At 29.3% G+C, this 18,731-nt stretch overlaps 1 protein-coding gene across 1 annotated transcript in view; it reads right to left on the bottom strand.

Moving 5' to 3' along the window:
• Nucleotides 1–18,731, bottom strand: part of LOC107454315 (monocarboxylate transporter 12) — a 44,052-nt gene that overhangs the window by 10,601 nt on the left and 14,720 nt on the right. Inside the window, exons 2-3 of the mRNA XM_087156760.1 lie at nt 5,027–5,170; nt 1,944–2,234 (exon numbers count right to left, since the gene is read on the bottom strand). Coding sequence (XP_087012886.1) covers nt 1,944–2,234; nt 5,027–5,170 — 435 coding nt within the window. The remainder of the gene's footprint in view (nt 1–1,943; nt 2,235–5,026; nt 5,171–18,731) is intronic.

Below are 18,731 nucleotides of genomic sequence, written 5' to 3'. Positions count from 1 at the left end.
ATGAATCGAGGTATCCTCTACAGATATGCCCCCAATTCCGAATCTGATGAAGCACAACTAGTCATTTTAGAACATGAAAAAGAGCAGATCTTCAAACTCCATCACGATGCTCCTACCGTAGATCATTACGGTGCGGAGGGAACTTTTGACAGAATTTCAAGAAGATATTACTGGACAGGCATGAGGAAGTACATAACTAATTATGTGAAAGAATGTATTGAATGCATGAGATACAAGCCCTCTAACCAGAAACCTTCTGGTCTACTCCAAACTCCAGTTCCGTCACAAAGGTTTGAAACATTGCCAATAGACCTATTTGGTCTTCTTCCTGAAAGCCATGGAAAGAAGTGGATCTATATTGTGGAAGATGTTACCACTAGATGGGTTGAACTGTTTGCACTGGAAAAAGCAGCAGCAAAAGAATGCGCTACCACCCTGATAGAAGAAGTATTTATGAGGTATGGTATTCCACGCAGAATTATCAGCGACAACGGACCTCAATTTGTGCCCGCTATTATGCAGCTACTTTGTTATCTGCTGGACATTCATCAATCCTTGATCCCTGTTTACCATCCCCAGGCAAACCCAGTAGAGAGGAAGAACCGAGATTTGAAACGTCGACTTGCAATGTTAGTTAACAACCGTCATGAGACATGGTCGGAAAAATTTCCTTCGGTTCGCTTTGCACTCAACACCTCTGAGTGCAGTTTCACTGGAAAAACTACCGCTTTTCTCAATTTTGGCTGAGAATTGCGCACAATCGATGACATTACAAATGACTTTCGCGGAATTATTGAAAATGACAACTTTGTAGCAGAGATGACTCCTTATCTAAAGAAATTAGAAAAATTCACGTCTGACGCCAAGGAGATCATGCAAGGACAACAAGATAAAAACACGTCGTATGCATATCAGAAAAGAAGACCCGCTCCTGCATACTCTCCGGGAGATTTAATCCTAGTTACGAAACCCAACATAAGCAAGAAGAATACTGGTGTTTCATCGAAATTTATGCCCCTTCTTGACGGACCATTTGTCATCGTTGAACAAAAATCACCAGTATTGTATTCTGTGACGAACACAGATTCACCTAATTTACCAGTAGGTGTATATCACACCTCTGCGTTAACTCCGTTCAGAGGTAATAAAACTCCACCTGTACAAGCTTTGCGTAGAAGAGAAAGATCTGCCAGAACTATTAAACCCAGCTCTCCCACTCCTACCAATGCTCGAAGACAGCAAGATTCACAGAGTGCCTTTTCTGCTGACCCCTGGTCGGGTCGTCTTTGGGGTCAAAGGGGGAGGTTATAACGGATAGTTAATTCGTAGCACCAGATGCCACTACCCCTCTATCCGCAAAAACAATAACAATAGTCTTCATTCTGACTTAATGTGAGATGACGCAAGACGAGCTCCGAACCTTCCTGGTTCCCTTCTCCCCACTCAGTTTGGATAAAACTTTCAAGTTCTTTTTTTAATGTTAGTTAAAGTTATATTGTTACTCTTTATTGTTTAATGTGAATGTATAATTAAAATATTGAGCTCTTTGTGATGGTGTTTTCCTTCCATCATCTTGCGTCCTTACAAGGTCACTATTAAGGTCGGTGGCTTATTTTACACTTTTACTCTACGTTAAATTGCTAGCAGTGCAGACACAATATGATAGATTATATAGTTCAGACATTTGTAAGCATAACAATAATAGTGATTATACGTTTACTTATTTTGACTAAAAATAAATAATATTGAAATATTTTATCTTTAAACACTTTCATTTTAACCAAAAATATGTCACACTGTTTGGAAACTTTTCCTTCGTCCCACTTCTGACATCATGTGTGGACAGTGTTCATTTAATGAGTATCGAATGACGTAACTACATATCAATATTATTATTAAGCTCGAACCAATAATTATCTGTATGAGCTTAACAGATAGATTACCTGCTGTGTATTTGTTGTTATTTTGACCATCTAGAGAAGCCATTTTGGGGATCCATTGAGCAGGCCTCATGAGTGATGCTCCTAGGATTCCATGCAGAGTGATGCCAGCCATCATGAGGAATGAACCGCCAAGTCCGTACTCTTCGATCGCAAATTCCACAATGGGCGGTAAAGCGAATGATCCAGCCGTCGCTCCTGCACACGCTATACCCGCACCTGTACTCTTGTACTTTACGAAATACTGATTTATCATGACTGGCACTAAGGTGACTGCCATACCAACACCGAATCCTGTAAAAGGAAAACAATGAACACGTCAAACAATATTTTAAAAGCTTATTATAAGGGTTGTTCGGAAAATAATATATATATATTTTTTTAATGAAAGATTATTTTCTTACAGTGAATAAATATTTTATTAAATTCTGGTCCAGTACTATCTTTCTGGTAGTAGCAAGAATCCGTGCTCGTAAGGTTTTTGTTCTTTGCTGATAAAAAGGCGATTCAAGTGATTTTTGTCCTCCTCATTCAAACTGAAAGTTTTACCTTCAAAAAATTTTTTTAGAGAGACCGGAACAAATAGTGTATTCAACTCATTTTTCGTCACCAGTGACCTTCAAAAGTAGATTTTTTTTTGACGTTAGAGAGGGAATGAACCCACATGAAAGAATATAGAAAGGAGAAGTCAAGCTCTTAGAATACGTAATGAACTGCTGGGTTTGGTATGTTATACCAGAAAAACAACGTACAGGGTGAGCAGATTGAACAAAGCATCCTATGTATCAGTGCATGTGCATAAAAAGCAAAGTGAGTGTCGGGGCGAACGTGACTCTAAATCAGGCCCGTCGATAACTGATTCGAGAGGGGAAGAGTTGAGGTTTATTTTGCCGACTGTCATATATATATACATAGGGGGGGGACTTATGGGCTGGTTGTATTACGCTTTTTTTTTAAAATTTTATTTCATTTATTTATTCTTCCTTGATTATTTTTTAAAGCGGGAAGATATTATTTAAATTTTTCAATTTTGTTTTACTTTTTTTTGTAATTTTTTTAAGTGAAAAAAGAGTTATTTTCTATTTTAAATTCTTTTTTTATTTCTTTAGAATAAATAAGAAACAAAAGTTAAAAAACCATGCACGGAACAGCAAAAAGCGCTTCAATCTAATCGTCTCATTTCAAATATTTTCCCCTACAGAATTTTCCCTACACAGGTACCTTTTTTTCCGGGGACCTTTTTTCCGTACCTTTTTTTCCGGGACCTTTTTTTCCAGGTACCTTTTTTTCCGGGACCTTTTTTTCCGTACCTTTTTATCCGGTACTTTTTTTTCCTAGAACCGCTGGGGAGGACCCCTCTCACCCCCCACTCCGTTGACGACAGGTCTTTTCTAAATGTACGCTGCCTTCCGCTGTTTCATCCTTTTTTTCCATGTCAAAATGTGTTAGAACAGATTGAATCAAGATGGGTGATATGAATGGTTTCTCAAAGGAACAACTTTGTTGCCGATAAAAAGAGAAAACTTTTATCCTCCTCAGTGTAGTGGTTGGGAAGAGAGGTCATCAGCTGCTTTAAATATTGTTCTTTCCTTTCTACACAGGGACCACACCAAACCTTGGAGGTTTACATTATGACTATGGAAGCTAGCCTTCTTCCCCTATCTATATTTTTTGCCCATATGTCAAGTTTTGAGCATGCGTTTCAAATGATTGTGAACCGGCGAATTCGATATTTCTCAGCAATTTCTCGAATTCTCCCCCAATTAACGCTCTTCATCAGTTTCAACTGGTCTTCCAGTGCATTTTCAATATTGAAATTGACAGATTGAAATTTTATCTCGATACATCTTACATCGGATCATTTTTTTCGTTGCTTAAACAGCACTTTTTCGATATGCCGAAAATGCTGCTTTTCACTTTCTATATTTGAAGCACCCACCGAAACTACAAAAATCTTTTCATATATGTGACTTAGTATGAAGTTGTCTGTGAAAAAATACCCAGTTGAGAAAAAATAAATAAATAAATTACTTATCGAACAACTCATTGCTATCTTCTGAAACAGCGTTTTTTTGTAAATGATGTGGTATTTTTATTGCTGCTTTGAGTTTGTAACAGTTATTCACAACTATTAGGTTAATATTCGGCTATTTTCAGCCAACGGTTTTAATATAAATATGTTAAAAGCGCTTGTTATTTAATTGTTATTTGAGTTTTAAGACATGCGATAATATAAAACTATTTATTGATTTTTGAGCTTTTCATCTAATTTAAAAAAAAAAAAACAAGTATTTCTAAATATTTAAGTTTTAAAAATATTAAGACTGAAGAGAAAAATTCTGTTTATCTCTTGAAAAAGAATGGACTAAATTCTTTTTTTAAGTACATTTAATTATTCTTCAAATCCTTTCATTTCCTTACGATTGACACATTAATAAACTGAGCTTTTATAAAATTCTATATTTTTATAAACAAAATAACGTTTCGTATCGACTTATATCCTTAGAAATTGAATTTCAAAGAAGTCGAATATTTAAAATTTGATTTATTAGGAATTCTTCAGATTATTTCGCCCACATTTTGTATTTTGCCATGTAAAATAACATGTTTTAAAATGAAGTTATAAATTGTATATCTTACAATTCAAAATTTTTTCGATTATTGCTCAGTAAAATAAAAAATAATGTAAATAATTACTAAAATTTATTTTATACGTGGATTTATCTTTGGAAAAATGAATTTTATAATTGTATGCAAAAACTTTTCAATCCGCTTAAAGAAATCTCGAGATAGGGCGAAATAGGTAAAAAGTAAAATTATTATTAAGAGGTCCAAACTTTGGAACGCTCTCCTGACCAAACTATGGGAACCAAATTTCCCAGATTGTGATTACCCCCTCTATTTAGAAATCCGGTTCCGTTGAAAAAAAAGAAAAAGAAAGTCATGTATATACAGAGAATGTAGTACGTTTTTGTGTCTGTTTTTTTTTTTTTTTAAATTTACAATATCCTCTGCACTAATTAAATTCGAACCATTAAGATTGAGTCGTAGAAAGTGAAGCAGAGTAAATGGAAGTAAGGTAAAACCTTGCAGTCCTCCTAAGAAAAATGTTATGATGGTGATGTCTTTGGCAAACCAGCAGATGATATTTGTGGTTGTGACTAGTAGTACTCCTGCAAAAGTGATAGTTCGAATACTCCATTTGTAGCTCAAAGCTCCCGCTATTGGACCTGCAAATAAATAAATTTATTGAAGAATTTACTGTGACATTTAAATAAAATCAGAAAATTACGCAGATTTTTTTCCTTCTTTTTTTTTTTTAACGTTTTAATTTGCTTACGTGTAAGCTTCCTTGAATAAAAACGTTTTGTATATGTGAGATTTAATAAGCATTCTAATGCAGCTAGTTATTTCCTAATGACACCACCCTCAATGTATACACATTGATTTGCCTTTGTTCGTACTTTACAAGGGTTTGGTAAGACATGTTTCAATCCAATAGAATGTTACATGGACAATAATGCGTACAAAGTGGGTTCATTCCTTAGTCATTACAACTTAGTAAAATTATTTGGATTATGAAGCACATCTGACAGTCCTCTCTAACTTACAGATTTAGTCAATGTTCTTTAGACATAAATGAGCTCCAGAAATTCGTGAATACGGGCTTTTATTCGTACGATCCAAGAAAGCATTCATCTAAGGTTTCTAATGCGTCGACAAGTGTGGTTATATTTTTATTTTACTTATTTATTTATTTTTTTAAAAGGAAAATAAATAGGGCCATTAGGGATAAAAAATAAATATTCAATCGAAGTCGAAACAAAAACGCTATCTATTGAATCACTAGCAAGTAAAGCTAGATGAATCTTATAGGCCTTCAACTCCTCTCTCTTTATGTCAGCGATCTAAGAGGTTTTGATTTTTGTTATCACGCTTTCTTCATGAGTGTCGTTAGATTTAGAGTAAGGTTTTGTTTGTTCTGTTAATTAATCATTTTTTTCGACGATCTAATGAGCACTCTTTTTTTTGGAACACCTAAATTGATCACGTATGATTTTCTTGAATCACTTACAGAATATGTCCAAAAAGAGTTTGTCCTAAATAAACAAATTCATTATGTGATATGGTGTACGCTTATAAATGATTTTGCGATTATTTTAAAATTTATTATTTTATTTTATAATTTTTTTCTTCTAAGGATTCTTTTGAAACTGGATTAGTTTAAATCTGGTTTCATTTAACTCCGTGTTTTCTAAAATGACCCATACATACGTCGAAACATTACAAAAAAGTTATTGCCCGAAACAGGCAAATCAAGAATCCTACAGAAAATAACAAGATGAGAACACTATCAATTTCTCGCATCGTGGCATTTAAATGAAGCGTGTTTCTCATGGAAGAATGTCAAGAAATATTTACCAAACACATTTTGAATTTTTTCAGTTCTCTCTGAGCTCTATATATCGTCTATATTGTTTTTCAACATTAATGCTAACTTTATGGTTGAAACTATTTTTATTTATGCAACCGACATTTTTTTTATATGTATCACAGATTGCTTTTGAAATAATAACGAATCAAAGATCCACCCTCTATAGGTAAGCTATCAAATATGTGACAAAATGTGTTTAGGAATTTGTGTCGAAATTTCGTACTTCTTTTTCTCCATTAAATCAGCATTATTTCAGAAAAATCAGTCTTATGAAATGCAACTCTCTCAAAGTAATCATTGCAGCCTTATTTTGCTCCTCACTCGATTATTTTGCTTTGGCTGTATTAATACAATATTACAAAGCACTCTTTTTTGCTGATATAATCAAATGAGTTGACAAAGTCTCTTCGTTTTCTTTTGTTTTATGACTTTTTAAATTTTTTTAAAAACATTTTATATATTAATAATTTTTTAACTTCTATTTATGTTATTATGTCATGTACCTGTAGTATAGATGCAGTAAATATATATATATATATATATATATATATATATATATATATATATATATATATATATATATATATATATATATATATATATATATATATATATATATATATATATATATATGTGTGTGTGTGTGTGTGTAATAACATAAAAAAGGATCAAAGAAAATAGAGATTAACAAAGAAAATGACGAAAAACAATAATAAGTTTCATTTACTGCGCATAAGTTGCAAGCACATAGCATTGAGAAAGCAAGGAAAAAGTATAAGGATTTTTTAAGGGAGAAGATAGAAAATATGAATTTTTTTAAAAAAAAATATTTACAAATTTAAATATTTTTTCAATTCAAAAAAAAAATTATTGGAAAATTAAATAAAATAATATTGTATTTCTAATATTGCATTATGCAATCAAAGCAAAACAAATTAATACAATAGTGTGAGGAGCACGAAAAAAATTGAAACAAAATAAAATTATTAAGCAAATAATCCAAAGCGCAAAATGCAAAACAAAACATCCAAGTAAAAAGAGAAAATAAAAATTCAAGAACATGCAGAATAAAACTCAAAATGTAATATATATAGTGACTCGCAAATTCAAATATACTTGCAGATATTTTTCCAAAAATGATTTGAAAAGTTTTCGTAATAAGCTTGCCAGATTACGAAATATGAAAATAGAAGCGTAAAGGGAATCAACTAAGCGCGCGTTCTTACTGAAGTACAGAAGCGTTAGTTGCCTTGGATTCGCCTGAGTCTGGATGTGCACAAAGTAAAAATGTCATACTGGATAATTCAAAGTTTGTAATTACTAAGGTTGAGTTTTAATTATAAAATTTTAATATTTATAAGGTTGAATCTAGAGAAATTATCAACATTTAATGAAAAAAAAATATTTATTTATTTAATTTTTCTTTTTAAATATTAGAAGATTTTAGCCATGGATTTGCGCATTGGATTTGCACACGGTAAAAATATGAATTTAGGTAACAAAGAAATTTTCAATTATAATATACAATTAACTCAACAATTTTACATAGAATTTAATTATATTAGTAGGACATCTATTGTTTTTAATAATTAAATTTCATTAGAAAAACAATTTAGTTAAGATTATTAATTTAATTCAGAATTTGTAGTAATGCTTGTGTACAGAAAAAAGAAACAGACTAACTTTTTCAAAATTTAATAAAAAACAATGGATATTCAACTTATGTAATTAAATTCTATATAAAATCGTTGAGTTAATTGAATGTTGTAATTAAAACTTTCATTGTTATCTAAATTTATATTTTTACCGTGAACAAATCCAATTCAGGCAAATCCATTTAATTCAGGAAAATTCGGGGCTAAAAATCGTCTTATATTTAATAAAGAATTAAAAAAAAAATTTTTTTTTTAAATAATTTTTTTTCATTAAATGTTAATTTCTCTAAATTCAATTAAATGTTAATTTCTAAATTCAAAATATTAAAATTTTTTAATTAAAATTGTATAATTTATAGTTTGTAAGTTAATTATAAAAAATTATCCAGTATAATATTATATCGGTCATTCATATATATATATATATATATATATATATATATATATATATATATATATATATATATATATATATATATATATATATATATATATATATATATATATATATATATATATATATATATAAGAATGACCGATATTGGTGGCTGATGACTTCCGATGAATGTGGACAATCACATAGTTGCTTTGGTAAATGTCTGAAATATATACTAGGTTTAGTTAAGTGCCACAGCCCGGTATACCCTACACTGATGTTTTTTAAGGTCTAGTGTCTCTGTCCGGTATGCATTTAACCGGTACTCCGAACACTGATGTTTCTCCTAATCTATCCTCAGCAGATATTAAAATATCGAATAAATATAATAATATCAAAGAATAAATAAATATCAAAGCTGATATAACAAATTTTTCTGACATTCACCAAAGGGACTATGTGATTGTTGATATTCACCGTTGAAAGTGAATGCTATTTTTAAAAAAATATAATTAGCCCCTTATAAAATATTAAATTTCCAGTTTGAGTGTAAAACATTATGCAATAAAAGAGAAAAAGTAAACAATCTGAAAATGGGTCGCAATAGTCATCATTAATCATACTTTTCATATGTTTCACTTTATCACCATTTGTACGAATCAAACAATTTTGCACCTTTTCATAATATCCATTTTTCCTAAGATAATTTTTCGTGAAAAGTAATTTTAATAATTTTTTTAAAATTTAATTTAATTTCTTTTTTTTTTTTTTTTTTTTTTTTTTTTTTTTTTTAGTGAAAACTTTTTTTTAAATTGTAAGGGTATATGCATTTTTATTTCCTTTTAAAGTATATTATTTTAGATGACAAATTACATAATGTGAACAAAATGTATTGATGAGGATATTTAGTTTTTTACTATTTAATTCAGAATTACTATTATTATTATTTAGGATCGTTAAAATTTCGGTATAAAAATTACTTTACAACAGCAACAATAAAATAGTAATCTCCTTTTTTTTTTCTCCAGAAAATCTAAGTTTAATGAAGGATGTTAGGACTCCCTAACAAAAGGTTAAATGTCATTAAAAATTGGAAGAAAAAACAATTTTATAAAAAGAAAAATTATGTAACAAATTCGTAAAAGTGTTTGTTATGTCATTTTTGTTTGCATGCAACCCTAACCGAAAATGAATCAGTTCCGGAAGATTTGATCGAATAATAGATATCACTATTATGTGCGAATAATAACGAATCCTTCACGGATTACAGTTTTTTGAAGGAGATGTAAAAATCAATTAAAAATAAAAACACTTTTCAATAAAACGGTGTCTGGCTTATGTGTTCTAGTGATATTTCTAAATTGTGTTTCTTATACCATTGAATTATTTCATTGATCCCTATTTTATGTAACCCTAATATTTATTCTACGGAAAAGAAGAATCAGTTCCGGAAGACTTGATCGCATTTTTAAGGTCATTTCAAGGGCGTTAATGCGTTTTTGAAATGAGAGCTAGACGATTTTAATACCAGAAAAATAATTAGAATCTTTTTAGTATGGGAAAGGAGTATGTGGTTATTGCACAAACGGGAAATTTGTGACTTAACAAAGACCAGTTGCTTCATAAATTTGGCTAAGAAAAACCATTAAAATATTTTTTTAAATTGAGTAAAAATAAAATTATAATGAATTACGTTTGTTTTCAATACATCGTGCTCGAAAGTGATCCATTTATTATTATGTTTTCGTAAACGGCGATGATATGTTGCATAAAATTGTAAATTAGATTTGAAAATATGCTGAAAGATCAGAAATGAAAATTTCGTTAAATTTAAAACTCTTTCTTAAAATTAAGAAAAAAGATATCTGATTTGATTTAAACGTCCAAATGCAAATTTTATTTCGCAAGAAATCGCAACAGAAAAAAATATTTTAAAATTAAATAAAATTTTAAAAAGTGGATTAAAAAGAAGACAACTATTAAAATTTTGATACACGTTCCAATTTTTTTTGTGTTCCAGATTTATAGTTTAAAACACAGTTGCACAAAATTCGAATACTTTAGTTAGTTAGAAAATGGATAGTTAATTATGGATAATGCAGGCAATTATTAAAATCGAAAAAAAAAGATTTTTTAAAGAAATGTATCTCAGATTAACATTTTAAGATAGGACAAGGCGCACAGACATGATTGCTACAATCATTCGTTTGTCTTTTGACGATTAACAGATATTGAAAGATTCCTAAATATTTTAATAATATGGATTTGACTTCAAAGATTTTGACTACAAAATTTAAACCAAATAATTTTTTCTTGGTTAATTTTCATTACATTTCTATTTAATTTTCGGTAATTATATTCTTCGTCCAAACAGATTATTAAGTAAAAATTTTATAATGTTTTGACCAAAAAATTTAATAATGTTTTATGTACATAATGCATTAGGAACATGTTTAATAATTTCAGAATGATTAATTAGTCATCAACCGATTTAAACACGTTTATCATAAGTTAATATCAAAATATTATATTATACCATAATAAAAAAAAATCCTCGTATTCAGTTTAAAGATTTTAATCTATCAAATACATTAAATTCAAAAACTTATTAAAAGATGATGAATAAATATTACGGGTGAACTCTTTTACATTGGGGATAAAGAAATATTTTACCAGTAGACAATTTATTTAAATTTTGTTATTAATTTTACGTTTATGGTAAACAAAGAAATCTTGATTTTCGTAAGAGAAAACTGGAGTATACCATGTGATTTCTATGTTCAATGAGAATGTCATTTTCGTCCGTTTTTTATATACATATGTAGAAATAGTTAATTATTATTTCTTCCATTTTTTAGTCCAAAAGAAAAAAAAGCATTTTTTTTTAAAATATAGAAATAAGGTAGGGACAATTACTTGACTGTCAGGAAATGTGACAAAATTAAAATACAATATAAACAATGGAATGAGTGACCTCATTTTGGTGAAGATCGTCTGGGTCTGTCAGCGGTGCGCGATAACACTCTCCGAAAAGGACACATCAAGATTTTTGTATCGTTGCCACATTTTTGCAAATAACAATAAAAATGAAGTACAGAATTCATAATATTAATATTATGAATTCTTTACTTCATTTTTATTGTATTTGTAAAAAAATATATTTTTAGAGTTTTTAATTCAAATTGTAATACTGGGACTTCATGGCGAAAGAGAAAATCCTCTTCGATTCATTAAAAAATTTAATGAATTAAGAAATCTGAATTATCTTAAATTACGAAAAGTACGAAGTAAAATATATATTGGATCGTTTTTTAAGTAGACTAAAAAAGAGCATTTATTTTAGTGACACAAACAAAATCTGTGATAACTGTGTTGCCACGACATTGGAATATTACAATGGGATATAAAAACATAACAATAATGAAAAAAAATACGAATTAAAAAAAAGGGAAAAGTGATAAAGTATGTATCAGAGATGAATCTTGGGAAAAATCTGCCTAATATGGAGAGTGCATAGCTTAAAAAACAACACTTCGCCCTTTTTTTTTTTTTTTTTTTAAAAAAAATATTTGCACTTGGTTAAATAGTTTTTATTAACCTCATCAGTTCGAAAATCTAACTGAAATATGTGTTTCAATTAATTTTTGTTTGTTAAAGACAGGCTCTATTTTTTGTAAATTTATAGAACTTCTGAAGATGACAGGCGAAAAACCAATTTCATAAATAAAAAGAATGCTTTTTTTTCCTTATCCGTTTAAGAAGATTCCCTTCCTGCGAAAATAAACTATCAAACAAACAGATAACCATTTCACTCTAAAATTTGGATTTCTGTTATGAACTTCAGTTTGATAATGAGTACATTTTTTCCCAACGGAATTCAGGGAAAGAAAGTGTTTAGAAAAGAATGAGAGCATTAAAATAATTAGCATTCTACGCGGCACGTTTCTGACATTTTGGAATGAAGTTTATGAGCTTCGCCTCAGATTAAAAAAAAAGAAAGAAAAAAGACTGAAAATTTAATTTAAGATTTTTAATCGAATGCTGAGTAATTCATTATTTGAATGCAGACTCATTAATTTTATTGAATTTCATAGTTCATTTATTCATTGGATCCTTGATATGTTAGGCACTTTTTTTTTCAAGAGCGATAAACTTGAAAAATTAGTGTTTTTTGCTTCTTTTCGGTTTCAGAAGAGAAAAATAGGTTGTTGACGTCTAGAAAAACTTTAAAAAAATTATTATTATTTCCATAACTTCATATTTATTTATATACAAATAATAATCATATTTTTAGGCATTATCAAGAATTTTTCTTAGATTAATAGCATAAGTTTAACATTTAAACATTATGTCAGAGTTACCTAAAATATATAATATAAAAATATATAATATAAAAATATATAACATAAAAATATATAACATTAAAATAACTGCAGTAAAAATCACCAAAAAAATATTAAAATTTTTTTTTGGTTTCTAGAAATAAAAAGAATTTTGAATTCTAGAAAAGCTTTGTTAAAAAATTAAAAATTAATTTCATGCATTTATCTTCGTTTTTACTTTAGAAAAAAGCACTATGAAATAAATTTTATAGGCATTATAATATTTTTTTATGTCAATAGTTAATGCATATTTAGATATTATGTTTAAAAAGTTGCATTATTTCTTATCTATCTGTCTAATATGTAATATATATATATATATATATATATATATATATATATATATATATATATATATATATATATATATATATATATATATATATATATATATATATATATATATATATATATAAGAAATAAACGAGATTAAAAATATTATAATTGTTATGCCACAATTGGCATTACATATTTCCTAGCTTTTAAAATTTCTTTAATTTCTTAAACTTATCTTTATTAATCATTCTTAATTGAATTGTGATTAAATTAAATCAGTTAGTTAATTTTTATTTAAATTTATAAAATGTAAACATAAAATATTTTATTCTTTTCTTATCGATCAATGTAATGGCTAACTTTTTATTTCAGTACCAATGTTGACAGAGTTGGGCGTCAATTACAGTAATCGATCAAAACTGTAATTGATTACAGATAATTACTGCCATATAATCAATTACTTGTAATCACGATTGCAAGCAATCGCAATTACAAGTAATCATGATTTTTGATTACATCAGAGTAGAACAAAAATGTAATCAATTTCCTATTACAATCACAGTCATCAATTACTTGTAATCATGATTGCAAATTTTGATTACAACTGTAATCGTGATTGCAATACTCAATTACAGTAATCAATTACTTTTAATTATGATTACAAACATTCATAATTTTGATTACAACTGTAATCGTGATTACATAACCGATTACTGTAATCAATTACTTGTAATCATGATTACAAGTAATCAGAATATACAATTACATGTAATCATGATTACATGTAATCTTGATTTCATGTAATTATGATTACATAATTTAAATATTCAATTACAAGACTATTGTATACTTATATATGATTATGTTTCACAGTTGATAGTATAATGATACATTTGTATCGTATACTGATACATTTTGTATGTATTTACATGCAGCGTAAGAACGAATGAATGTAACTAAAATGTATGTACATATGTATTTATCTAATGCATATATAGATAAATGCATATGTACAGACATTTTAGTTACACACATACACTTGTATTGTAGGCATAAAATATATATATCTGCAAAATATATGTGCGTATGTATATAGCTAATAATTAAGTAAGTATGTGCAAACTTTGGCCAAAGAATCCTTGTTTGCCATGGTGCAAACAATGTAGACATGTCCATTTATACGCAATGAATATATGCATTTTATGCAAATACTTGTGTATGTAAAATGTATATCCATGTTCATGTACGAGCATGTATATACAAGTACTTGCTGTTTGTACAAACATGCATACATTCTCTGTGCAATGTATGTCCCAGGCATGCATGTACGATTTATTTATGAACAGTACAATATAGGTATACAGGGTGATTCTAAAAAGATGGGCAAAATTTTAGGAAGTGATAGTACACACCCAAGCAAACAATTTTTATCAAAGAATACATGGTTGAAAACAAAAAGCAAAACCGCTAGAGGGCGTCAAAGTTTATGTTCTTACATGAGGCAAAAACACACAAAGAACGATGAAGTTAAGTTACGAAAGCAAATTTAATGGCATGTGATTACAATAAGTGTTCAAAACAGTAGCCGGCAGCGGCTATGCACGCAGTATAACGGCGAAGAAAAGATAAGCAAACATTCTGAAACACACCAGGCATATCACGAACTTTTCCTGCAGCGGCCGAAAGCTTGGCGACAAGTAACGCAGTGCAGTAACTCGCAACAGGAATGGAACTTTCACGTTTGCATCAAACAACTTTCCAAATGCGCCAGCACCTTTGCGTTTTGTTTTCGAGCATGCATTCTTTGATAAAAATTGTTTGCTTGGGTGTGTACTATCACTTCCTAAAATTTTGCCCATCTTTTCAGAATCACCCTGTATATGTAATATGTACAATATATGTATGTATACATGTACATGATATGCATGTCCAATGTATGCATGTATATATGCACAATATGTTCATGTTCAATGTATGTATCCAAATATGCATAATACATTTGTGTACGATTGTACGTACATTGTGGGTATTTATATTTTACATATATACATACATTTGACATGCATAACGTATGTACATACATACATTTGACACGCATATATTGTACAGATGTACATTCATATAATGTACATATGATATTATGTACAGATAATGTTATGTACATATAATGTTCATATAATGAATATATGTGTGTACATATACTGTACATATGTGCATAAATATATTTGACCTTATTCTTTCGTACAAATTTTAAATGTGTATATACATGTTATCCCAATCTATGCAATATGTGCAATGTATATATGTCCAATTAGTGTATCCACGCATGTACAATGCACCTATGTTCCATGTGTGCATATCCATGTGTACTATATATGCATGCACAAAGCATAAATGTATGTACATACATTGCACATACGTACATACATTACACGTATACATATGTACATTACATTTACGTCTAAATATGACTACAATGCAATAAATAAAATGCATGTAAGTTAACTTATAATGACTCAAGCAAGTTAAATGACAAAATCAAACTATATTTAAATTTATTTTTCAGCTTTAATTTTCGATATCATTTTAAAATTGTTTGAATAAAAAAATAATTTTCAGGTATTTTCATGAAATGTTTGACACTACAGATTTATTTTTTTTAATTACTAAATGCATGGTTCATAGAAATTTTTTAGATGGCAAAGAAAACGGTAAATTTTATTTGTGGAAATAATATTGAGAAATTTAAAATAAGATTATCGTTTGCTTTCTGAAAAATATGAGATCGAGTTTTATATGTCTTAGAATAAAGTTTAAAACAAACTTTAATAACTTTACTTATATAATTTTTTTTAATGTATGCAGAATGTAAGTAATATTTTAATTACATACATTTAAATGTACGCATGTATTTATACATTACTTGTAATTATGTACATGTATACATTGTATTTACATACGTATATTGTGCATATAACCATTTTTTTGTACATCTATACATTACAAGTGCATAAATATTAACAAAGCATATACATCTGTAGTGTATCTGTATTTTCAATAATTTTCGGGGGTTGACGAAATGTCAGATAGGTGAGCGAATATGGAGCTGTTCCAGGGGGAAAGTAAGCAGCATTGGATGGTTGGAACAATTACCAATCTGGAGTTCATTTATAATTTTAATTTCATCACATAATTACGTATCGTAAAAAGCATGCACTGCAACCTGCATTTGCAAAACCACTGAATACTTCGATAATTATTTGATTATACTTTCGAACCTGTTCATTGATCTGAAAGAATTATCTGTTTATAATTTGATTGATTGTTTGGTTCTTCAACTCATTATTCAACTAGGTTAAAAATTTGTTATGATTTTAAAACTAGATTGATATATATCTTTAGGAAATGTTACAGAGAGGACCTGATCTTTAAATGTGTTTACACTGGTTAAATATATGTTTCTCATAATTTCAACACTCTGGTATGTCTATGTCTAGAAAAAGCTGTTTGTGTAACTCCTATGCAAGTGTTTTAAAAGCACTTGCTTGTATATGAGAGCGTGCAGTTATTCAAACAGTCTTGTCATTTTAAAAGCAAATTTACATCAGTGGATTTCAGCTATTTCGCTTTGTTAGTTTGATGGCCAAAAACCTGCCACAAAATGTGTAGAAAATTTCATTGAAAATGGAGTTAGGTTATGTGGCGCTTCAATGAATCGCTAAGAGCATTATTGCACTGCGCAAGTTTCTGAAAGACTTCAATTTTAGACCCATCGGTGAAAAAAAAATCCCTGTGTCCCCTTATTTCAAAACGCCCGAACTAGGGGTGAAAATGTCGGTAAGATATTAAATTCAGTTGAAAGTCTTTTTAATTCTCAAACCAAAAGTCTTTTGTTTTCTAAAACGTTATGACCAACAGGAATTATATGAAAACAGTGATAAAACTGTTATAATAGGCGAGGTTTTTGTCAAGATACGCCCTAATTTGCATCGGATAACATTTTTTAACTTCGTATTTGCTTAAAGCTCTCACAGTTTTACGTTACAAGCTTTTCTTAATTATTGAATAGGTAGTTTAACAGTTAATTTTGAGTCAAAAAGCAGACGGAGAAATTTTGTCTCATTTAAAACTGGAAAACTATTCTAATACAGTTCGGAATGAAGTCCTCTTTTTGCTACGAAAATGACGTTTTTTGTTTGGCTGAAACCATTTAATTCTGCCTATTTCAATAATATGTTGTCTTTCAATGGTGCGCAAGAACAAATCCGCAAATAGTCTGATATCCACTGTAGATAAAATTTCCTTTGAAAAAGAGTACCTTGAAGCACGCCTTTTTCTTGATTAAAAGATAAAATATTATTTAGTCTCATTTAAAATTTCCTATTTTTTAAACAAAATAAAACATATTTTCAGTTATGTCATTATTTACTTGTAAAATACCGCCTCATCATATGTTGTTTTTTCAGTAATTAGATTATGTCTTTAAAAAAAAAGGGGGAAAAAACGAATTTTTCTACGAGTTGTCTATAGCAGTGGAGTAAACCATTCTGATTTTTGGATAAAATATGTAGGGATACTAAAATGAATGCTATTCGCGAATCGGTCAAGAAGTTTACAGAAGTAACGTGATGGGTCAGTAGTTGATAGGGTTCTTGCCTGGTTAAGGCAACCACACCTTGCTGAAAAGCATTATGTTGACTATTTGTTTTAATATAGTGTTGTGGATATTATCAACACCTGGAAATGTTTCTTTACATTTGTTCATTTTAATTCAAACATTGCAAAAGGTGAGCTATATATTATTTGGAAGGAGATGAGAAGTAAGAGCAATTTTTTCAATTTGGGGTTTCGATCTTTTAAAGGTTTGAGAACAGTTCTGTTTACTGGAAGCGCGTAGGAAAAGTTTTTTGCTAAAGTGTTTGTCAATTCTTTTAAATCTGCGATTTTATTACCGTTTACATTTAAGCGTGGAATTGGAGAAATGAGATACTGTCCAGATTTGTTTCATAATTTTCTTCCATACTTTTGTTGATTAAGTATTATTAGTTATCTCACTTACGTTTAAATTATATTAAATTAAGTTCGGTTAGAGACAGGTTCTTTTTTGATCTTTATGGGTTTTGGATATTTTGGTAGTTTTTGTGACGGAATTTACTTTTCAGCTGTGGTTTGTAACATGTGTCATCATTATCACAATATCAATTACGTTTTCATTTAAAGTTATTGACTCGTTAAAAAGTGAGCAGTCAGCTGAAGTTGATCGTAATTACCCTTTAATAGTTGATCTAGGTAGTAACATGTTGATTATAAGGGGTAAATGATGGCAGAAATGGGCATTATTAGATTTCTTTTGGGAAGTAGTCCATTGGACACATCTAGAAGGATGTTGTGAGGAGGGCCGAATGCCTTAGAAGATTTTGTTGCTGGTGAATTTTGTGTTTTGTGAGTTTTCTTCATTGCATCGTATACCTATGGATTGTTATTATTTTTGAGTTGAAATACTGCGAGCTTTGGAATTTAGTCTTGCTATCTGTACAGCGTCATTTAAATGATTTGATTTTCTTGTTTTTGACAGCAACAGATTCAATTGAAGTTCAGGTGATGTGTGTTCCACTGCAATTGTTAGCAGAATGGCTAGACTTTTGGCTTTTAAAACAAGGTAGGAAT

The sequence above is a fragment of the Parasteatoda tepidariorum genome, chromosome 2 (assembly GCF_982258835.1).
Source record: "Parasteatoda tepidariorum strain Cologne lab strain chromosome 2, Ptep-v5.0, whole genome shotgun sequence".
NCBI classification, from domain to species: Eukaryota; Metazoa; Arthropoda; class Arachnida; order Araneae; family Theridiidae; genus Parasteatoda; species Parasteatoda tepidariorum.
This window is presented reverse-complemented; position numbering and strand designations above follow the sequence as displayed.